General features: G+C 37.7%; 1 protein-coding gene across 1 annotated transcript in view; it reads right to left on the bottom strand.

Annotated features, from left to right (window-relative positions):
* Positions 1–24,186, bottom strand: part of lysmd4 (LysM, putative peptidoglycan-binding, domain containing 4) — a 125,295-nt gene extending 101,109 nt beyond the window's left edge. The window contains exons 1-2 of the mRNA XM_085461756.1: positions 24,073–24,186; positions 22,664–22,729 (exon numbers count right to left, since the gene is read on the bottom strand). Of these exons, the coding sequence (XP_085317882.1) occupies positions 22,664–22,729; positions 24,073–24,084 (78 nt within the window). The 5' untranslated portion in view covers positions 24,085–24,186. The remainder of the gene's footprint in view (positions 1–22,663; positions 22,730–24,072) is intronic.
* Positions 24,187–24,903: the final 717 nt, after the last annotated feature.

Below are 24,903 nucleotides of genomic sequence, written 5' to 3'. Positions count from 1 at the left end.
TGAAATTAAAATAGCACGAGAGAAAAAGTCACTTACTCGATGGCTCTGGACATACTATGCCTCTGATTCACTCCTTGTGCCTAAACTGACCAATTGTCATTCCTCATAAGTCATGTGTCGACCTAATCCTCTAAAAATAACCCAATCAGAGGCACCGAAGGGTGGGCCTTAACTTCGCACATTTCCATATAGTCTTTTCAAAGTAAAAGCCTAGAGACCCAGACCTTATGACCTTACAGATGGTTATGATGACAGTGTGGTGTATTCAACTCGTTACCTTTACTTCAGAAAACAGCACAGTGCATCAGTGGTTAGTGCTGTTGACTCACAGTGAAAGGATCAATGTGGGATGCATCTACGTGTAGTTTGCATGTTCTCCCTGTATCTGTGCAGATGTTTTGTGAGAGCTCCAAATTCCCCTGTGTACTAGGTTAATGCTGGCTACGTCATCTGGGGACACTACAGCAAATGAAAATCTCAATCTCAAGAGTTTCATTTCCTGGTTAAATAACTATTGAAAACCAAGCGCACTGTATCTGCTGTCACTCTTCTGCTTTCCAATATGCACATAAACAGTGTTTGCAGATAATGTTACAGTTATTGCAGCTTTAAGGAGGATGTTACAACCTTTATGAGCTTCTAAACATGACAAGATCAATAAAATGCTATGGCTTTTGATGCCTGAGGGGTTATCAGTTTGACTCTAGTGTTGACACAGATAGGACGAGGTCACTGAAAAATCAAGAAGGCACGAAAAGTAAGGCCTTTTCTTCCTTTTCTTGTTTATTTCTTTGTCTTTACTTTTAGTTCTTGCATGAGATATAGTTGCTCGTCAAATATAAACAGCTAGATACAAAATAGAAATACGGTATGTTTGAATTTTTGAGAATAGGAAAAAACCCAGATTAATTATGTGATGGTAACTCTACTACAATTTTACCTCAAACCTGCAGAACTGTGAAATATCTGTATTAGGCAACTGTCAGCTTTTTTTTAAATGACTTCTTTGACTCAGGTGAGATTTTGGCCTATCTCTACACAATGCAATATATGTCTTAAGTGCACAAAAAACAAACAAACACACACATTTTACTTGGACAGTATATGTACACAGGGGCATTAGGTTGGGTGAGGCTGTAAAATATGCTTAACAATGTGGCTGGCTGATTCAGAAAAAGAAGACATAACCATCAACTGAGCCAAATGGGAGCTCTCTCCACAAACATACAAATTATCTTGTGATAGCAGCTGGGGTCTAACATCTGCCTGGGAAATCAAATATCCAGGGAGCAGATGTTCGTACAACCAATGGTGTTATTTTCTGTGCTTTCAATTGCCCTTGGCTGTAGGGGCAGTGCTTAAATAAAGGTGTGTCACTTGCCTAACTTGGCCCAAAAACTACCCTGGACATTCCCGCAGTTTAAAAAAAAAACAGAAAGAAAGAAAGAAAAAAAAGACTGTATGTATAAAAGTTAATCATTTAGGAACTTTTGTGTAGAAAATGCATTTAAAGACACTATGTTTGGACAGCTGATATATCATCACATCAACAAGTCAGACCTCCCAGAGGCCTGCGGATGCAGCATCTCCAAAGACAGGATGCCAGAAGGAACGTTAAAGGCAAAAGAATCAGAAGCCAAGGGAAGCTATCTGGAGAGCGTACACCTCAGCATGTTCTTTTCCCCAGTTGTTCAGAACAAGCAGATGGTCTTCAGTGAAATTCAACAGTCTTCTCTTGCTCCAGGGGTATGAAGACAATTGGGAGTGAGTTTCTCCTGATAAGAAATAAGACAAATTTACTATATGCTATGCTGACATTTTGAAGGCTGCAGACCAATTTAAGTTTAGCATTTTAACTTTTTCTGAATTCGCTATATTGGTGATGTTCTATGCAATAATTACTGAGGAGGTATTTGTTTAACAAAACATATATTAGGGTTTCATATTGTTTGTCATCTACTCATTTCAGCATTAAATATTGAGCTGAAGTGTGGTGCTCAGAGAGAGAGAGAGAGAGCTTTGTGTAGCTTATTAGCTTTTAAGCTCATTACTGTTCTATATTGCCACCTCAGATATAATGTCCCCCAGCCCCCAATCAAGTACACAAGCAGTAAGCAGACCACAATCAGGTAAACCCACTTTGTGCTACATGTTAAAAATCAAGCAACAGAAAGATAACTTAGAACTGGTTGTAAATAAAAGAGCAATAAAAATAATAATGCTGCTGCATTATACTATTAATGAACAATACAAAGGTATAGTTGAGAAAACATGGATGTTGCCATCCTGACATTACCCTTTCGTCCATGAAATAAATTTTTTATACACTGAAGATCTAAATGTTGACTACATCACTTGGCCGACGTCGGTCATCGTGAATGACTGAAGTCGTTGGAGATAATTATCTGCCCTGTTCGCAGATTTGTAAGGCGGCACTAAGCTAAGCAGATAATAAATCCAATGGAAAATTTTGTTAACTAGTTGGTTTTAGCAGTAATAGTGATATTATTTCTTCTGTGCAGTCTTACTTGTGTTTTGTCATCAGTGGAGTGCTCCCTATCTAGTATTAAGGCTATTAAGGCTATTCCGTGTTTGCTAACTTTTCAGACTGTGAAGCAATGTCCAATTCTTAAACCTTTATTTTGTAATTTTAGCTGTAAAAGTAGAAATTAATTTTCATCTTTAAGGACTTGAGGAACTGAGGAGTTGTAGTAATGTAAAGAACACATGTTAAAATCTAGGCAGAACTTTTATGTTTTATGTTCTAATTTTTATGTCGGCATTCAGACAGCAGTACCTTATAAATGCTTTGATCTACCATGATACGCCAAATATAATGATAAAACCCATCTTCCCATCTTTAAGAAACCCAAGCAATAACTGAGTTGTGATCATTTAAATAGGGTTTGTAAAATGGGCCCACCACCAGGCTGATGGGGAAACAAGGGTAATGCAGTCTGTGGCAGAATTGTGTCAGGGTTGTTTTTTTCTTCAATTTTTCTTCAATTTTAGTTTTTCTAATCTTTACAAAAATTGGCATAAAAGATCTTCAGACCAAATCTTATAAACATTATGAGGATTTTTTACTTTTAAAGCATTTGCTCATTATAATACTTAAGCAAAACTGTAAGCAGTGAGGCCATCCAGCAGGAAGTCACATCATGTCTCATTAATTCTTTGATCTCTCAAAAGTTGGTGGTCCTACTCGGGATTCTATTTTAAGGAAACACCGAATATTCAGCGTGGGGATACAAGTGAGATCATATGTTTTCAGCAGACACCAAACTTGGCCAGACACCAGACTTTGTACCCCTTTCTGAAGTTTTCCCTACAAGAAAACGTTCTTTGATCAATGGGAGACAAGCCCATAAGCAAAAAGCACATTTCTCCTAGTATTGCTTATAGCCACCCTTTTAAGATCATCAAATCAAGTTGCCATGGCGACAGCCCTGCTGAACCGTTGTCCACCTCATCCCTCCTTGCAGCTCTATATGAGATGATCTGGCACCAAACGAATATCTCTCATTCAAAAAACAGGGCAGAAGAAAGCATTAGATATGAGTTCTGTTCTGTCCAGAGATGACAAACAAAAAAGATTGAGGAAGAGACTGGCTCTGAAGTTTTTTTTTTCTTGCAGCTTGATTCACACCTGCACACCCTCCGTGGCAGCATGTTCTGCAAGGGTCGTCTGTTGCACGGCGGGAGTATTTGGGGATGATTAATTGCTCTGTCTTGTCAATGGTGTGCTCAAAACAGCGGGATCCTCTGCATATGTAAATACAAGCAGTCTCAGCACAGCAATCTAGAGCAGGATTAACACAGGTATGCTTCAAAACGCAGACCTACTCACCAATCTTTTCTGCTGTCTCTGCTATCCAACATTGGTTGAAAGAACAAAACAGCCATTTTTCTTCTCCTGATCCAATAGAATACACAATGGCATAGCAAAATTGTTAAAAAAAACAAGTTGAAAGATGCAACGAATTTGTATTAATTTTGTTAAGAAACACGAGTGTTGTAATGGTTTATGTTACGAGTTAATAACACAGAATAATAGTACTTTATAATGTATTTAATTAAATAGAAGTAGAGAAACAGACATTTATAATAAAAATAATTTCAAAAAAGATCTGATCACTTTTACCACCACATTAGCTAATGTAGCTTTATGTCTAATACAGCTCTCATCAGATGACTTCATATACTTCTTCCCTTGCACCAGTTTTCAGTTTAAAATCCAACAATTAAAGTACATTATGAGTTAAAAAAAATAGCTGGGTGATCAATGGATAATTGAACAGGCCTAAGATTAGTTTAGTTTCCTTAGTGAGCCAATACAGTAGCCTTTATTTACACTGGGTAAAAACATTAACTTTACTGCCGCTTTACAACACTAAAAGTGAGACTTTTTGAGGAATATTTTGCTGTTTCACTGCTCAGTATCTAGTGAAAAGTAGTCCTGTATTGCTAAAGATACTAAAATAGAGAAATCACCTCAAAATAAGCTATTCATAAAAGGTTTCCTGGCATCTTTGATAATTAAGTGTCTAACAAGGTCTTAGACGTCTAGCAACACCACCGTTTTTATTTTTTTCACGATATGTTTCATCCTTTAATGTCATTGGCTATTACATGTGAACTCACTGGCTCATGGCAGGTAAGGAATTTATTGGCGCTCCATTATTACGGGATGGCAGAGAAAGAAGTGCAAATCGCTACGGTTTTCTGAAGATGTTATGACCTCCTCTTAGATTATGTCTTCTGACAGGTTTGTCATCCCTGTGCACTGATGTGCTCTATAGAGTGCTCTGATATCATTAGCTTCATTGCTCCTAATGTGTCCGAACCCCTCAGCAGGAGGACAGGTCATATATTGTGGCCAAAAGCCAAAAGCAAGATAGCAAGATTGCTGAATGAATGCATTCTTACTGGGTAAAATCAGCCTGATCAGAGGGAGACATAATATGAACGTAAAACCTTTTTGTTGCCAGTTTACCTGGTTATCCATCATTTTAGATGATAAAATTATTAGCACACACACACACACATATATATATATATATATATATATATATATATATATATATATATATATATATAGGGCTGGGCGATATATCGAGTTTTTTTAAAATATCGATATATTTTCATACGAGATATAAGATGTGACAATATCGTTTATATCGATATAGCCTATGTTATGTTATAATTATACTTGTGGGGCCGCAGGTTTGCCTCTCTTTCGTCCACTTTTGTCTCTACGCAACGTTACTCGGCCTCGCCTCTCCTTCACTGAACACAACTCCCCCTCCCCCATAGCTTCACCTGCAGGCAATGACAAGATGAAAGCGGAAAATCTCCGTTAGCGAGTTACCGCGGATCGTCCCGTGCGTGGGGCTGGACGGCGTCAACGTGTTAGCGAGCTAACCACGCTAACGAGCTAACCGCGCTAACGACATGCAGCCCGGAGGAGCTGCACGGCCTAAAATCCTTTCATTTTCTCAAAACTCGACAGTGCGCCTTATGTATGAATTCTGGTTGTGCTTACTGACCGCGAACCGATTTTATGTGGTACACAGCGCTCATCAATCTGTCCAAAAATGTTTTAATATGACTTTGCTAAGCTACGGAGCTGCACTGCTTGATGGATTGTCGGAGGATTACGGCTACCGGGGAGGAGCCTCGCGGAGTGATACGTACTGTGCTTCAACGTAATATTACCGTACTGTGTGTGTATAAGGACCACAAATGGCACCTGTTCAGAGACGTGGTGCAGCTGTGAAATCTGTCTTTTTGTTATTATGCTCAGCGTCTATTAGTTTACATTTTGACTGCACAATTGTGAGCTTTTTGTTATGCACAAAAACAACATTGTTTTCTTTTATTTATGGACCATGATTATTTAATAAATGCTGATAATTTATTTTTAAGTAATTTCTTCATGTACATCTACGCTGTATGTAAATAAAAGTGCCCGTGTGACATCTGGGACACAGTGTGACTAAGAACTCTCTTTTTGTTCTTAACTTATGGCTTTTTAAAAAAAAAAATCGAGATATATATCTTATATCGCCATCCAGCTAAAAAATATCGAGATATGAATTTTGGGTCATATCGCCCAGCCCTATATATATATATCATTCAATTGTATTGGAGATACAAAGTAATACACTTTTATTGTAGGCTATGCAGTAGCAGAGGGGTAAGCTCATAGCTGCCTGAAAGGATTAACAACAGTCCTGCTAAAGCAAAGTGTCTTTTTTGCAGAGGCCACTGAGGTCAGGAAGCAACAATAACAGGAGTGGTGGGACGTGAAGGACACCCCTGACTTCTAGATTATGAGTCTTTGGAGCATGGACAAGTTGTTCTATACAGCACATACTGCAACATACAGCTATGCAAGAGTGAAAATACGCTAAATATGCTGTGAGGAAATATGTAGAACTGGGAATTTCCCTTGCAGTTGACAGTTATTAAATTTGATATTGTTAATGACAGCAGATGTTGCCTGCAAGAGACCTCCCACTCCCTTATCAAGCCAAGTCTAAGAATGGGTTCTATCTACCTGACTGCCTCTTTTTATCTCTCTTTTATTAATCTTACTACTTAAAAGGCCACATCGCTAATTTTTAATCCAAATCCTGTTTCCACAGAACATGTGTCTCTGCTGCTGGATGGCACATTCATATCATCTGGCCTGTATTAGCCTCAGTCATTTAAAATTAGTTATTTGAAAGTCATTAGTCATTTTTTTCTTTTATAGCTCAGAGTGTGTGAAAGCTAATATGTAGAGGTTCTAAACAATGCCTAATATGGTCATTGAATTCTTTCTGCTAAAAGCAGCCTTTCTAACTGTTGCCCCAGGTTGCATTGGGACATGCAACTACCAAAACGGAAAAGTTGTGATTATACTCAAAACTTTGGTTTTCCAGGTCAGCTGACGAACACTTTTTTTTTTAAACAGAGGACGTTGAAACCAACAGTGCTGGACGCTTGTAGCTATCAGACCAATGGTTTCAATGTTAAGGACAGCGACTGCAACAGTATAGGCTTAGTTATATTTCTGAATGGGTGTGTTTGTCAACCTGCATTCTCATAATTTTATTTTATTATTTCTTAATGCTGCTGATCATAATGGAAGAAACAAGGTTTTATGAGTATTTACTCAACATTGTTGATGATATCATCTCGCACTCTAGGGGCTGTCTGTTTGGTTGATGGAAACACTGTAATCCACTGAAGCAGGGGGGAAAGGGGGAAAAAACAACAGCTGAAGTCTGGTGTGGGGATTTACACCAATCGAGGAAATTCCTATTTTTCTGCAACCAACAAGCGTTGCGGGCCAAAGAAAGGTTGTATATTTTTGTTAGGATGGAGAGGGGAGTGAATATTGCTGAAAGAGCGTCGCTCGCATTCAGATACAGACAAAAGGTGGAAATGAAATAACTTCCTTTCTTGACAAAAACACAGCAGCTCTTGACAGAATAATAGCAGCTGAGTAGATGGAGAAGGTCTGGTACTATAAGCTTTAAAACACAGGAAACTGTTGTGCAGCCTGCCTGCTTATTAAAAGTGAACAGACACACTCCTTAAAACAAAATCACAGTTTTTGCAAGCAGTTCTAATCACTAATGACATCTTACAATCTCACATTTGCTGCTAAGTATTCTGCTGATCATGACATATGACATATTTACTTCTCCAAACAATTTCAAAGTGAATCAATAAATGAATTGAATGAAAGCTTTTTCTGTTTTTCTAAAATGTGAAAGTCAAGAGCAGAAAGTCTTTCAGTTTGGAGTCTCAAAGTTTAACAATTCATATTTTCAAATTAGAGATAAATACAAAGATCTTTTGGTAATGGCTTTTATTTGGTAAATCTGGTACATTTTTTTCTCAAAGATCTGTATGACATGCAAAAGCAAAGAATTCCACATTCCTTAGCTATTGAGTGACTTGAGTAAACTCAGCTCAATAATAAATAACGTGCGTTCTTTACTTTTCCGATAGCTATTTAACAGATTCACCTTACACTATATATATGGTTGGGGGCTTAAAGAGGGCCTATCAGGCTCATTATTAGGTACATATTTTGATTCTTTGACCTAACTATAGCAAATGTACATGATTCAAAGTTTACAGTAATCTCTCATTTATCTGAAATATCTTCTATTTAAGTGAGCTGTCAACTGATTTTAGATTCTTTTTTGTGTGAATAATTTGTAAATCTACAAGTGATATTGTTATCATATTACTGGAAACTCATGCTTGATTGGTGATTCTGCTAGTGTATAAATGAAGCTCCATTGACTACGATGCACTGCTGTTCAAAAGTTTAGAGCCATCTCTCATGTGTTTAAATTGTCCTAAAAATGAGAAATGGTTGCAATGATTTACTGAAACATGTAAACATGAATGGAAATACAATATACAGTCCTGAACAAAAGTTTAAGACGACTTGAAAAATGGCAAAAAAAATCATGTCTTTCATGTTTGGATCTTAAGAAGGTTCTAAGTAGAGCTTCAACATGCAAAAAAAAGAAATGGGAGTGAGACAAAACATTGTTTGAGCATGCAATTTATTGAAAACAACTCTTAAACTGAATCAAGCTCTTTTACAGCTGATCAAAAGTTTAGAACCGCACCTCCAACCCCCCAAAAAGAGAAATCAAAGTTCCAAACATGATCTCAGTAATGAGTAGCTCTACCGTTATTGCTGATCACTTCAAAAATTTGTTGCGGCATGCTTGATGCAAGCGTTTCCATGAGGTGAGTAGGAACATTACTCCAAGTGATGAAGACAGCAGCAGGAAGGGCATCTACTGTTTGTAACTGTTGTCCATTTTTGTAAATCCATCCCCAAAGGTTCACAGGGAACATGCAGGATGGTCCAGCAGAGTGATGTTATTGTCCTGGATTAAGTCCCTTGGCCTGCAAGCATTGTGTATTGTAGCGTTGTCCTGTTGAAAAACCCAGTCATTACCACACAGACGAGGGCCCTCAGTTATGAGGGATTCTCTCTGAAACATCTGGACATAGCCAGCAGCTATTTGATGCCCCTGCACCTCCTGAAGCTCCATTGTTCCACTGAAGGAAAAAGCACCCCAGACCATTATGGCACCCCCTCCACTGTACCACGTAGAAAACATCTTAGGTGGGATCTGCTTGTCATGCCACTAATGTTGGAAACCATCAGGACCATCAAAGTTAAAATTTTTCTCATCAGAGAATAAAACTTTCTTCCACCATTCAATGTCCCATTTTTGGTGCTCTCTTGAAGAGTCCAAATGGTCAGTTCTGTGGAGTTCAAGGAGACGTAGCCTTTGAAGACGTTTTTTCTTTTTGAAGCTTCAGTCTTCAGCCTTCAGTCTCTGATGCTGTACGATGGTTATGGGGCTGCAGTCGGCACCAGTAACATCCCTAATTGGGGTCGAGGATCATCCAGTGTCTTGACGGACAGCCAATTGGATCCTCCGGCTCAGTGCTGGTGACATTTTTTTGGGTCCTTCCACTTAACTATTTTGTTCCATAACCCTCAGGATCATTTAAGAAATTCCAAATGACTGTGATAGTGCGTCCCACCTCAGCAGCATTAGCACCCTGCGAGAAACCCTGCTTATGCAGTTCAACAATGCGACCACGTTCAAAAACAGAAAGTTTTATTTGCCTTTTCCATCAGAATGTCATGACAATATGACTACCTGACAGGAAATGACAATGAATCCACATTTTTGCACAGATTTGACCTTTTAAAGGCATGTCGTCTTAAATGTTTGATCAGCTGTAAAACAGCCTGTTTTAGTTTAAGCCTTGTTTTCAATAAATGTTTTGTCTCACTCCCATTTCTTCTTGTTGCAGGTTGAAGCTCTACTTGGAACCTTGTTAAGATCCAACCATGCAAAATATGATTTTTTTTTGCCATTTTTAAAGTGGTCTTAAACCTTTGATAGGGACTTTATAAGGTGAAAAAATAGAGTTTGCACTATTCTAATGAGCTTGAAAGTCAATGTTTGGTATGACTAGCTTATTCTTCAGCAGAGTGTGAACTTTTAGGTAAGCTTAGTTTCAACAGGGCCTAGAAATAGCTTTCCAGGCTTCTCGAAATACATTCAAAGCTCTTCTTTGGATGTTGGCTGCCTTTTATTTTATTCCCTCTCAAGATGATGCCACACTGCATCAATAATGTTGAGGTCTGGATTTTAGGAAGACCAATCCATCACTGATAATGTTTTACTGTATATTTTTCTATCCAGATATGTCTGGATAATGATTAACCAGGAGCACTTTAAAAGTATAAAGAAGGAGGCTTGACACTTGACTTACACAGTACTATACCTTACTTTTGCTGATACTAATATATGTGATAGCTCAAAAACAACTACAGCTGATTTAATTGAAATGAATTATTGTTTTTAAGCTAACAACATGAATACAATCTGGTGGACAGATGATCAATTTGGGAAGAGTAAATAAATAAACCTGGAATAAACAGGGTTACTGCAAATATTTGATTAGGCTTATTTAATTATTAATTCATTTGTTAAAATGTCCTAGAAAAATTGGACTATTCTCTTTAAATCTACATCTACACACCAGTGACTACTGATTTTTAATATTTCAAGTTGACACTTCTGTTGCTTGAGTAGGAAGCATCTTATGACTCTTTCATAGACAGTAGTTTGTAGGTCATTCATGATGAAAATTTAAGACCCCATTCTGGGTTGCTGGACCTCTTGACTATTTAAAAGCTATGTCCAATCAAGCAAATGATTCCTCTCGTGCAATATGGTAATGAGAGGGTGCATGTGTGTTTGTGTGTGTGTTTTAACATGCATGTCTTCGGGAGGGACTGGGGTGTTAATATATTATATTAGTGTAGTAAAAGCTAATTACCATATGTTTGGGAGTCCCATAAGCTGATGTACTTGATGTTTATAACTTGGATTAATAAAATGTCTCCACTCAATTACTTGAGACTCTGCTCTCTTAGCAGATAAACACTTGGCCTGCTAACCTGCTTTCTATCTGAAAAAATATGCCACTAGTATCTCTTTAAGGTGTAAAGAATGCATAACTTTTAAACAAAACTAAGACTTTGGATAAATATTCACCGAATCTTACATGTGGCATTTAAGGGTTTGTTTTATATTTTATGGTACATGTAATTAGTGTAAGGAAATGTCCTCATTGCATAACAGCAAGAAGTATTTCCTTACTTTTTAATAAGGAGTTTGCATGTTCTCTGCTTTTGATTGTGGTTCCTTGAATTAGTTTCCTTTACTTAGGAAACTAACTGATTTCAAACCATTGCCAGATTTGGCTATATGCAACAGTTTAATTCAATTCAGTAGCGTTGAGGTACTTCGGACTGTAAGGTGAAGTCTTTATAGTAGTGATATAGAAAACCCCAACAATCAAACAACCCACTACGAGCAAGCACTTAGTAACAGTAGGAAAAACTCTCTTTTCAAAGGAAGAAACCTCCGGCAGAACCAGGCTCCAGGAGGCAGAGCCATGTGCCATGACTGGTTGGGGGTTGAGAGGAAAGAGAAAAGAAGGAAAAGAAGAGAAAACAGCATTGGGAGAAACACAGACTTATTTAATAAATGCTGCAGCAATCTATAAACGACGTGCGAGTACTCAGAGCAGTCTGAGCATATAGTAGCAGAATGAAGCTGTGGTTGATTGTCTCCTGGTGTAGCCTTAACAATAAGTTTTATTAGATAATAATAAATTAGTGGGCTAGTTTTTAGCATTACCCTGACACTGAATATTTCAAATTTTAGAGATATTGTGCACATAAACAAAAAAAGCAGTCTTACATGTTTGCTCAATACACATTGAAGGATATATCAAAACGACTCAGATTGTTCACAGTGTTACTGAAGGACAAAGAAAGGCAATGAGAATAATTAGGTTGAAAGTGAAAGGAACTGAAAACAATGGGGGCCAAATATAATAACCCCACTTTTGACTGAATTAAGAGGAAATAATTATGAGACATCCAGGCCTTTGTTTTCATGATATGCCTGTAGTTTAACTTCATAGATATGTGTTTTCTAATATCATTGGCTAAGAGAAGCATGTGTAATGCAAAAAGTATTGGTCCTACTGCAGAACCTGTGAAACGGTCGTGTGTGTGTGAAGAACAGTCTGCATTTACATGAACTAATTGGAATATATCAGTTAGATACAACTCAAACCACTAAAGCACAGCTCCTTTAATACCAACAGTGTGTTATAATCTTTGTAGTAATGTATGGTGATAAACAGTAGGGGTGCAACGATACACAAAATTCACGGTTCAGTTCGGTTCGATACTTTGGTGTCACGGTTCGATATTTTTTCGATACAAAAAAATGTTCATGCCTTTTTAATTTGTCATTTATTAAAATTATAAATATATATTTTAACTCAAAAGTACAGTTTTTAAATTTAACCCTAACCCTTGTGCGTGTTTTTTATTTTGACAGCGAATGCGCACCTGCGGACCACTTATGTGCAGCCCTGGTTATTTAGCTCGTCATATTGCAGCCACAGAAATGATTTTGTCCATGAAACCATAAAGCTGCACTTTCTTTTTGCCTTATAGTCTGATTTGTCATAACTTCTCCGTTTTGTGGTAAGCTTTTCTTTGGCTGTCACTTCTTCACCCTGACCTGTCTTATTTGTCTTATTATTATATATACTGCTGCTTTTACACGTGCACTCACATAAGCTCAGCGATTCTCTGCGCGATCAACCTCTCACATGTTTAAGCTTGCTGCGGGAGATTTCACTTGTCATGTTTGCATATAAGCTAACGATTAATAAGACGATGTCAGAGGAATTGGTGCACAAATTATCATCACTCACAGATCAGTGCTGTCGCTCTCTATACACAGTTCGCACGATTGCAAAGTGAAAGCAAAAAAACAAGCGCAAATTCAAACGCGATTTCAATATGTCACATATTGACAGTGGCTCACCGATGCCAATGACATAATTACCCAGCTACATTTCTGAAAGAATGCAAAAGCATTGACATATATTTTTCCTTCCTACAATAGCCCAACGGGCAGGGAAGAGATAGATTTTGGTAGCCCGACTGAAAAAATCGCTAGCTCCGGGACGTCGGGCTAGCGATATTGCAAGCCCTGTATCTGATTGAGGAATCATGCATCTTTGGAAAAGAGAGTTTATTACAGAGAAATTTCTCTTTCCAAAATAAAAGCTATACTATCCGCTTCTTCTGGGCTATATTCTCAGCAGCATAAGGAGAATCATGTGCTAACAGCTGTCTAAATGACTCGGCTAAAGTTAGTAGCATGCTTGTTGTTTTTGTCTTTGCACTAGGATGATGTCGGCGTAAATGTGCAGTCATATTCGTTGTGTTCCCACTAGTGCTTTCAGGTTAATCTCGTTGAAATGACCTTAACACCACAACACGGCAAATCTCCGTTAACGAGCTACCGCCGATCGCCCCGTGCATGGGGCTAGACGGCCAACACGTTAACGAGCTAACTGCGCTAACACACTAGTTCCCACCCATGTAATTGAGCATTGCATGGCACATCCAACATACTGTTTTACTTTAGTCCATGACTCGCTTACCTTCAGGGTCATACGTCACATGAAAACCAAAATAATTCCAAACGCCAGATCTGAATGAGGGTGGGGGAGGTGCCCTGCGCTCTTCCTTCTGACTATGCTGTCTGTGTGGAGCGCTCAGTGGATCTGCGCTCGACAGTGCAGCCTAGGCGGAGTAGTCGAACGCAGATTCACTGAGCGCTCCACACAGACAGCATCGTCAGAAGGAAAGTTGATAAAATAAATTACAAATGTTGTATTGTTCGATACATATGCGTACCGAACCGAAAGCACTGTATCGAACGGTTCAATATCGATACGAATATCGTTGCACCCCTAATAAACAGTGTTGAATGTTACACTGAGTACTAACAGCACAGGCACAGAGATGAGTCCACTGTCAGAGGCCATAAGAAGGTAATTCATAGACTGTTTCAATGCTATCATAAATTCTGGAAACCTGATTGAAATTCTTTAGATAGACCACTTCCAAACGACAACCCAGCAGTTTGTCAACTCCTTTTAAAAAAATTTGAGAATGGCTCACAATTGGTCTATTATTAGCTAAGACATTTTTTTTAAGCATTGGTTCAATTACACCCACCTTGAAAGCCTGTGGTACTTATCCTGCTAATAGTGATAAACTGATTGTGTTTAAAATTGTAGTATTAATTAGTGGTTAGACTTCTAATAGTCTTGTAGGAAAGGGGTCTAACTAGCATGCTGATGAAGAAATATTTATAGGAAGGAATTGTTGAATCTAGTTTTGAAATAAGAATTGGAGATAAAGAGTCTAAAGAAATATCAGCAGTTATTAAAAAATCTGTACTTGACACATTTCCAGAAAGGCTGTGAACAATTTATTAGTAAAGAAATTCATGCAGTCACTACTACAGATCACATTGTAATCTGACTCTTTGTCACCTTGGTTACAGGGCTGAAAAGAAAACTTGGGGTTGTCCCTGGTTTCCTCTATCAATTGTGAATAGCCAGAAGGCCCAGCTAATTTACATTTATTGGCTGATTTGTGTTTGTTGGCGTCGTTAATAACAGTGTTACAGTAATTCCTAGAAAAAAAAGTGGGTGTAAAAGCAAAGTACAAGCATATGGCACAACTTTGCATACTTCCAGTGTGTATCAGGCAGAGGAAAAAGCAAGAAGAGGTCAAAGCTGCAGCAACACTTGAAGTATAGAGAACAAGTTTATTGTTAAACCAATGTGTTTCAGCTTGTGGCCTTCATCAGAGTCTAAACGTTGGTGTGCCTTAGATGTTTTTTTCCATAAGTTTCTCGAGCATGCTTGCGTGCCTTAAGGTCATCCCATCAAAAAGTTAGCGTACCTTTTTTTCTTCTCCAAAAGTTTTCTGAGTATGCTGAGTATGCACCCAGGAGGGTGAGAACGGCTGATAAGGGACAAATTCATCATGCTGAAAGAAATTTATTTAGAAAAAAACGTCAAAGTGTATTCAACAGTGTATTTCTTTGTTTTTATTTTAGTCTAAACTATAGTAAAGTTATGTATAAACACTACTTTTTCACTTGGCATAGCAGATAATGATAATCGCCACTGATGTGGATACTTGACCTGTACAGGTTATCATGTCTGTATACCTGGTTTCCCTCTTCCCCTGAATCAATTGTCTTTTAATCTCTTGCTGTAGGTTACAATTGTGAGAAAATTTAGCTACAGCAGAGGTAGTCCTTTAATGGCTTGACCTTGAGTGGCTTTTTCTCATGCAGACAAAAGGGTGGTAAGGAAATCGAAGAGGAGTGCATGCTGAGAACTCTCTGGTACAGTGCCTTGTAAAAAGCAACACTTCCACTGTTTTTCATTTGTGGGATTTATAGAATAATGTCTGGAAAGCTATCAAATTGTGTGTTTGTTATGTTTGTTTTTCTACAGCAATTTAATAATGCAGCATTAATACCAATAAACAGTAAACTGTAAGTGATGCATCTTTATAGTCATGCACATCTTATAGGATCAGTTAAGTACATCCCAAGTCATTATCCTACTCCATCCTACATATATATATATATATATATATATATATATATATATATATATATATATATATATATATATATATATGGTATGTGCAAAAGTCTGATTTATTGGAGCAGCAGTTTATTGGAACGTGGAAAAACAGTATATAAGGCTATTCTTTGGATGTTGGCTGCCTTTTATTCTGTTCTCTGTCAAATGATCTGGGTCTGGGCTTTGGAGAGACCAATCCATGATTGGGAGGGGATTCTGCTGTGTGTTGAGGGGCCAGATGTATCTGTTTTAGGTCTTTGTTTGGATACTGTTTTTCATCTGTAGTTTCTTAGGCCCACCACTTCTTCTTTTGTGCATCACTTGTCCAGTTTCCTCAATTTGTTTAAGGACAGAGTGCACATCATGCCGAGATATACGAAAAAGGTGATTCCCAAATTTTTCACAGATTCGTTTAAAAAATTGGAACAAATGATGTGTTTTTGCAACTGCCATCTAGCAGCAAAGTGCCTAAATATACCATTTAAAATTGGTTCTGCTAAGGTCATCATTGAGTTAGACTTTGTTTTAATGACTCTTAGGTCAATTTAGGTGGCTTAACAAAAAAAAGAGAAAAGAAAAAAAGTCAAAACAAAAATGATGAAAAACCTCCAGAAAGTCTGGAGAATTATTGTTCAAGGTCACTTTAAAAATTACAAGAAACAAAACATAAAGAAATCAGCGGTAACTTAAGACTTTTGTACTGTACTATATCTGCTATCTCCCTTGATTTATTTACACAGAGGGATAACAAGTGAAAAAAGAGAGACTATTATTGTTCCAGTCTGCTACATCAGGGATTTCAGGACTAGATGCAGTAAAAGCCACTAGTGGTAATCTATCATTTGCAGAAAGCTCCTTTTGGACATGTTGGCTGCTGGTTGATTTTACGGACAACATTTACTGTAGACAACCAAACAATGGTTGCAAATTGCACATCGACACAATGACACTGACCTGGGCTAACTGATTTATTGTGGCGCAAAATTACTGAGTTCGTAGCTAGTTAAAAGGAACACTCCACTCAGTATCAGACCTCTAGCGTCAAAGTTGAAAATGTAAGCAAACATTTACAGACAATACTGTTGGCGTTACCTGTCAAGACTTGAACGGCTCTACATCACCTGTACATAACCATTTTCCTCAGAATTGGTCTGTGTACTCTAACATTAAATCAACAGTGATTAAACACTGTGGTATGTGATGTCACGATGCCATAGATAAAGTTTGGGTTCGTTTGTGCACTTGGGATTGACAGTCTCATCTCTATTTCAATTATCCTGTTGTCTTGGTGTCGCATAGATTGTACCAGCATGAGCCTCATTCACATACAATTATAAATAATTTAGCCTACCCTTGAGCATCAATTAGCATAAAGACACAGCTAAGCTGAACTGCTAAAATGGTATTAAGTCATAATAAGCTTGGTTCCTTTTAACTTAAAAAAATCTAGATGTCTTTTATGTGTGTAGAAAAAGATAATAGGAAAATAGGCTAGAGACATTAGCTAATTAGCTGGTTGTAGCTGATGTGTAAAACACATCTTAAAATGCTGCTTATTTTCTCCTATAACATTAAACCAATAGTTTAGGTGAAGCTAAATACTTTTCTTAGGTGAATTGGCGATGGCACTGTTCACAATGCAAAATACATGTTGAAGCTGGCCTAATGGGGAACTGCCACAGAGATAAAGGTTTAGTTTTCTTTAATTGCTGTGCTTGTCAGATTCAACGGTGCACAAAGTAATATTGTTTTGTGTTTCTTAGCCTCGAATGTGATGGAAAAAAAGCCCACTTTAGTCATAGAATAATGAAGCAATAAAGGCTAGATTCATAAATTCAAATACTTTCAAAACTCCCTGTCTCAGATGAGATAATGAGACAGGGGTGGTTGCTACACTTAAAAATATAAAAGGAATACATGACATGGTCAAAAAGTCATTGACATTGACATAAGCAGTAGTAATTAACCTGAATGTGAAACTGCAAAATGTTATCAACGCTAATTTAACATGTTATTTTTGTTCTGTGGAAGGACTGATGTTCTGTACTCTAAATTATTCCTCAAAGGCACATAATTAGCTCTCATGGAGACTTTTGACTCAGTGAGCTCCCTGCCTTAACCGATTGACATCATGGTCACATAGCTGATCTTTTACCTTCATTTAATATATCTGGGCTGTCTATTTCTTTTGACTTGAGGGCGAATCAGGAGTAGCGGTGTAGTCTTCTTACCTTGATATAAATCAAACAGACATTATCTCTTTTCTCTTTTTTTCATTTTAAACACATATCTAATTTTATGAAATCTTTTTGATGTTTGTGAGCAACAAATTATGCTTTGGTTGATGAATTTTACCCTTAGGGAAGATGTTTTTTACCATTTAGATACTATTTACAGCAATGCCATTAGTTACTTATTGTGAACAACATATCATTTATTGCTAACGTCTCCGGGACTTTAAGGAGACATTAACATGTTAGAATACATTTTTACCACTCAGGCCATAGAGTCTGAAGTTAATCTGAACTACCTTTGTCAAATTACTATAAGAATCCCTAATCGAGATGTTAAAAAACATATTTTTTTCATAACTAAAGAGTTTGGAGTTAAGATAAATTTCAGTTGTTATGAGACTTGAATGAGTGTTTAGCATCTGGATTTACCCTTCCCCACTCATCTCTATTTTTTGTCTGCTCTCACTGAGACAAATCCCCATACCTAGCCCAGTGCTTTTATTAAATTCGCCTCAATAAAAAAGCTCAGACAGGATTTATTAGGTACTCAGCATGGACGTTTAGTATTTCCCTCCGTTATTAACTGAAAATCAATAGAAAGCAAAGAAAATGGAAGTCATACAAGTGTTGTCGCCTTTATATTATGTCGGCTGTCGGGTTAGATTCATGACGGAGCTCCAGCGTCTGCAAGGTGGATTTTCTGCTTACATTGCAAGACCTAAAGTGGAAGTTATTCATTATAGTAAGCCAGCGGTCAGATACATTTCCAGGCCCTTTCACACATCTGTCTTGGTAAGAGTCGTATAGAGTGAGAAAGGATGCTGATATACCCGGATAGAGATGTCAGATGCAACACACAGCTTGCTGGATTTATGGTTATTTTCTTGTGAAGACCTTTTTTAACACCATCATAGGGCCTGTACCCTTGGAATGTAAACTGGAATAGCATTACGCTTAACCTTGTTCCCACTCCAATACATATCTTTCATTATATTATCTTGCAATTCATTTTCTTAACTTCTGCAGTTGTCTGTTGCACCTTGCAAAAAGGTGCTACCTACGGCGACAGCAGCGCTTTTGCCATACGCCATTCAATTACGAGGTTTAACAAATGAGCCTCTGCTGGTATGTTTGAATTCTTTGACAACATCAAAATGGCATAAAAGAAATCATGCATACACAAGCACCTTGCTGTCTCATATCTTGAGGAATGCCTTAATAGGTTTACTGAAGAATATTTCGCACTGGCAAAGGTTTCAGCTACTATACACATTCAAGTTCAAAAGAGTAAAGGTGGCATATGCTTAATATGCTATAAAATAACAGTCATTCACTAAGCCTCCATGCTGTGGTTGAACTGCAAAGCAATTCCATCATGAGGAAAAGTGGCTTTGTCCACATATTAGTCTTTTCTTTCACAAAAGGCCAGAAAAATGTGGGAATAAAGAGCTTATCCACCTCACTAATTTAATTACTCTTAGGACCTCCATGACAGTAATGTAAATATTCCATCTTGAGGACCCAAGATACACAGAGTAATTACTTAAGGCTTTCCTTCACATCTCTCAAGACTTTTTTTTATTACCCAAAAGCTTTTTAACATTAGCACTCTCTTCCTGACAAATTAAATGAAATTTCATTACTCTAGCCATCCTAATGGCATGAAACTATCAGCTGTTGTATGCCTGGTCTCTCTTCCCTGGCTGCCCCACCAGATTAATCAAATAGTCAGCTTCAGAGTCAAACCGAGGGGAGCATCGATCCACAAGTCTGTGTTTGTCTACGGCTCATTCGTGTTGCTGATCTGAACCTTGAGTGAAAGCCTTGCATATTGATCTCCATATGTTAAACATGTACAGTCTATCACAAAGCCATTATTCAGAGCAGAGGCAAATGGCTCTTTCTGCAAATAATAGACTACATACAAGCTGCATGTTTGAGATTGATCAAAATATAATTAATGGTGTTAATATAAATTTAATGTGTTTGAATTCTTATTTAAATATCAACTGTATACAATTAGCAAAATGAGCCTATTGTTATATGTATTTATTTATTTTCATGTTTAACTGTTTATTTAGCATATACCTCTTAATTCAAAATCTGCTTCATGTGGTACTATATAATATCGAGGCGCATACATCCATCACCTATTATAGACCTTATATTTAACACCTTCGGTTTTGTAAGGGTTAAACTGCTTGGCCTTTGATCTCTCAGGGGTAAGGTCTTGGCAAAGTGCCCCTCCACCACCTGAAGCCCTTAAGGGACTTTCAATCCAATTGCTGGCTAAGAGTGGATGCAGATCTCAAGGTTACACCTGAGTGTTCAAGGGCAGGTCCAAGTGTAATCGGCACTTAGATCATAGATTAATCTTATTTGCTATCTATTAGGCTTGATTCTTGCTTCCTTCTCTCCCCACCCAAAGCCAGGATTACTGTGATAGTTTAAGATAATGGATTCTTATGGAAGACGAGGTCAAGAACCATTCTTGTTTCAGAACCTGCAGATAATATGATTAATCTAAAAGCCTCTTTCAAAAGAGGTCCCACCTTCAAAGGCCTAATTGGCAAAGAGGTATAGAATAATTCTCAGATGTTGGCTCTTAGGTGTTTTATTAATTACAATTTTATTCTCTCACCAAATGTAGGTGATAGGAAATAAAATTTGTATCTACTTCAGCCTCTAATTTACAAAAAGAAACAGATCAATTGTGTTTTTCATCAGCCAAATCAGCAGGGCTTTACCGATGGCTTTTATTAAATATAATGTTGGTAATCTCATTCTCCTGTGGTCAACCTTTTGGATCTTAAGTATGTATTTGATTGATATATAATACATTACATTGACGTTGATGACACTGTTTTGTATGGGATAACTGACATTTCCTTAATACAAATAAGCCAGACATTTTAGTGAGATGAACACTGATTACTACTTTTAAGCCATTTACAAAATGCTCTATTAACATTTAAAAGCAAATGAAAATGTAGCATCTTTGTCCATGCATTACACAAAAGGTTATGTAGAGAAATATATTGATTTCACTAAGTACAATCTCATTTTGATTCAAAATCTCCCCTGTTTTTATTTCTGTGCTAGCCACTAGCCAAAAAGATAACAGATAAACTGATAAAATATATCCAAATGTGGCAGCCTCCCCGATAACCTCTGAAGACACGCTGGTTATCTTGTTCAGTCATCAGCAACTGAATATTTATCACAAAGAACAGACTTGTGTTCCCACCTGCATGTTTACCAGTTTATACACAAGTTAGAGGTCTTTTTCTCAACAAATATCAGCTGTTATTTGGACCCTGTTTGTATAGCAAAGATCCTATAAGCAAGAAAGATATTCAGTTTACGAGCCAAATGTATTCTGCACTGACGGCGACCCTTTCTTACTTATGTCACAACTCATACCACACCTTCAACTACAGATTGAAGTATCCAGTTCTCCATAAGAGTCTATATAACTGTGAAATAGTTTCTGGGAAACGGTGAATGTTTACCTCTAATTATTCGCAATTCGGTCAGATCTTTTAAAACACTTTTTTAGTATTCAGTTAGAGATTAAAGATCTAAATAATCGGAAAAGACTTTCAGATGAAGCTAAAACAGAGCTGAAGATGGTAACTTGCCACTCAACATTTAGTGCAGAAAAGGAGGAAATCACTTACATTTCAAAATACTGTCTGGTTGTTTGTTCTTATGAATCAGAGATACAAACTTTTAATTTCCTTTATTACCTGATACTGTTGCACTGCTGCGCTCATTAAAACTCATCTGTCAACTTGCTTTCTAACAAACAAACAGCTGTGTATTTTGTTCATAATTTCTCATTACTAGCATTGTCATTAGAATAAGAACATCTCTAAATGACTGGCACTGCAATTAATAATTTATTTAATCATTATAATTGTTTGTGATTTGCAAGAATTAAAAACAGTATGCCCTGTTATTTCAATTGTGATCCATCACTATTTGAAAAAAAAGACATTTAAGTGAAAATACTGAGCTGCTGCATTGTTTATGTGCAATGGGTTCCATATGCTATAGTTTGCGGTTTCTCTGCTTATTGATAAATTTACAAAGTAATGAAAGCACAAACGTTTAACACAAAAAAATACACATCTGGGTTTACAGAGCAATTTCTCCTTCTATTGAGGCTCAAGACATTAAAGTGCTAATGTTGCCCACATAGAAGGTAATCTACATGCATAGTACAAAACTATCAGAGGCAAAGGAGGCTGCTGCTCCTCTATTTTTGAGAGCGAAGAGGGAGGTCAAAATAGACACATATAACAAAACGATGAAATTAAATTATTACCAGGTTACAGCATTATTTTTGGAAAGACTCCATTGCTTACAATGTAAATTTAAATGCCTCAATAGCCATATCTGAAGGCAGGAGGGGATAGGGCAGCCTGGGTTAATGTGGGAAGCAGGGCAGCCAGAACCTGCTTAAGGGTACTTATTTTATTCTGATGCACTTTTTTTTTAACTGTAATCTGTTGCTGGCCAAGACAAGTAAAGTGAAGGTGCTCCAAAGTAATCACTCAACAAACACAATACAGTAATTGTATTGATTTGGTCCAACGGCTCTTAATTTCTGTTCCACAGTATTGTGGCAAAGTAGTAGCCTATTAATATGTGCAAAGTACTTTCAAACACATCACTAAAAGTTGTTTTCAGCAGAACCTAAAATAAATCCTGGGTGATTATGTTTCCAGTATTTTAGCCAATGCAACATTTAAACTGGGGTTGCAGAAAAAATTCGGACATTATATGTAAAAATAAAATTTAAGTCATTCAGCAATCCTTACCTTTAAAAAATAGTATCTTCTCCTGTCTTGGACCTCTTTCTTCATCTGTGATATTGTTTTATCTCCCTGTGAAACAGAGCAGCTACCTGTTTAGTAGGGGTGCAATGATACACGGTTCGGTTCGGTTCGATACTTTGGTGTCACGGTTCGATATTTTTTCGATACAAAAAAATGTTCATGCATTTTTAATTTGTCATTTATTAAAATTATAAATATATATTTTAACTCAAAAGTACAGTTTTTAAATTTAACCCTAACCCTTGTGCGTGTTTTTTATTTTGACAGCGAATGCGCACCTGCGGACCACTTATGTGCACCCCTGGTTATTTAGCTCGTCATATTGCAGCCACAGAAATGATTTTGTCCATGAAACCATAAAGCTGCACTTTCTTTTTGCCTTATAGTCTGATTTGTCATAACTTCTCCGTTTTGTGGTAAGCTTTTCTTTGGCTGTCACTTCTTCACCCTGACCTGTCTTATTTGGCTCAGCAGAACTGAAATGCTTTTACACACTCACTCACATAAGCTCAGCGATTCTCTGCGCGATCAACCTCTCACATGTTTAAGCTGCGGGAGATTTCACTTGTCATGTTTGCATAGTAAGCTAACGATTAATAAGACGATGTCAGAGGAATTGGTGCACAAATTATCATCACTCACAGATCAGTGCTGTTGCTCTCTATACACAGTTCGCACGATTGCAAAGTGAAAGCAAAAAAACAAGCGCAAATTCAAACGCGACTTCAATATGTCACATATTGACAGTGGCTCACCGATGCCAATGACATAATTACCCAGCTACATTTCTGAAAGAATGCAAAAGCATTGACATATATTTTTCCTACAATAGCCCGACGGGCAGGGAAGAGATAGATTTTGGTAGCCCGACTGAAAAAATCGCTAGCTCCAGGACGTCGGGCTAGCGATATTGCGAGCCCTGTATCTGATTGAGGAATCACTCATCTTTGGAAAAGAGAGTTTATTACAGAGAAATGTCTCTTTCCAAAATAAAAGCTATACTATCCGCTTCTTCTGGGCTATATTCTCAGCAGCATAAGGAGAATCATGTGCTAACAGCTGTCTAAATGACTCGGCTAAAGTTAGTAGCATGCTTGCTTTTTTTTGTCTGCTTCCACTTGTCTTTGCACTAGGATGATGTCGGCGTAAATGTGCAGTCATATTCGTCGTGTTCCCACTAGTGCTTTCAGGTTAATCTCGTTGAAATGACCTTAACACCACAACACGGCAAATCTCCGTTAACGAGCTAGCGCCGATCGCTCCGTGCATGGGGCTAGACGGCCAACACCTTAACGCGCTAACTGCGCTAGCACACTAGTTCACACCAATGTAATTGAGCATTGCATGGCACATCCAACATACTGTTTTACTTTAGTCCATGACTCGCTTACCTTCAGGGTCATACGTCACATGAAAACCAAAATAATTCCAAACGCCAGATCTGAATGAGGGTGGGGGAGGTGCCCTGCGCTCTTCCTTCTGACTATGCTGTCTGTGTGGAGCGCTCAGTGGATCTGCGCTCGACAGTGCAGCCTAGGCGGAGTAGTCGAACACAGATTCACTGAGCGCTCAACACAGACAGCATCGTCAGAAGGAAAATTGATAAAAATAAATTACAAATGTTGTATTGTTCGATACATATGCGTACCGAACCGAAAGCACTGTATCAACGGTTCAATATCGATACGAATATCGTTGCACCCCTACTGTTTAGCTAGGGAACACATTTTCTGATAAGCTGCACAGAAACAGTTGGTGATATTTGTTTGGTCTATTAAAAAGGTGCATTTGAAATTACCTACCACTTCAAAAAAGCAAAACAAACTTAATCTCTTCCTGCTTTTTCGTCTTCTGCTAACTTAGCTAGATGCTAAAGTCTCGTGACTGTAACTTTATGTCAGTCTGCACCTTGAAGGCCGGAGAGTGACTGAGCAAGTACTTCATGCCATCACCGAAGGGAATTCCAGGCCTCAGCACGTGAAAAGTTAACTCATTTGACAGAAAGATTAATTAACCTGCCCATCATATTTAATTGCTCATTAAATGAAGATGTTGGAACACTGATCTGGATTGTTCATTCCACTTCAACCCCTGTTTATCATAAAGGCTAACCTCTCTAAACATTAAAACCTAGCAACAGGCAAATTATTAATTAATTAATGCTGTTACTTTTGTGTTGTGGGACATAAGGGAGGGTGTCACTCGCACTGGGATCTTTAAAG

This window comes from Copadichromis virginalis, linkage group LG7 (genome assembly GCF_057382275.1).
Source record: "Copadichromis virginalis isolate Kocher_CV1m ecotype Utaka linkage group LG7, C_Virginalis_male_GT1.1, whole genome shotgun sequence".
NCBI lineage: Eukaryota > Metazoa > Chordata > Actinopteri > Cichliformes > Cichlidae > Copadichromis > Copadichromis virginalis.
The sequence above is the reverse complement of the archived record's forward strand: the minus strand, read 5'-3'. Positions and strand labels throughout refer to the sequence as shown.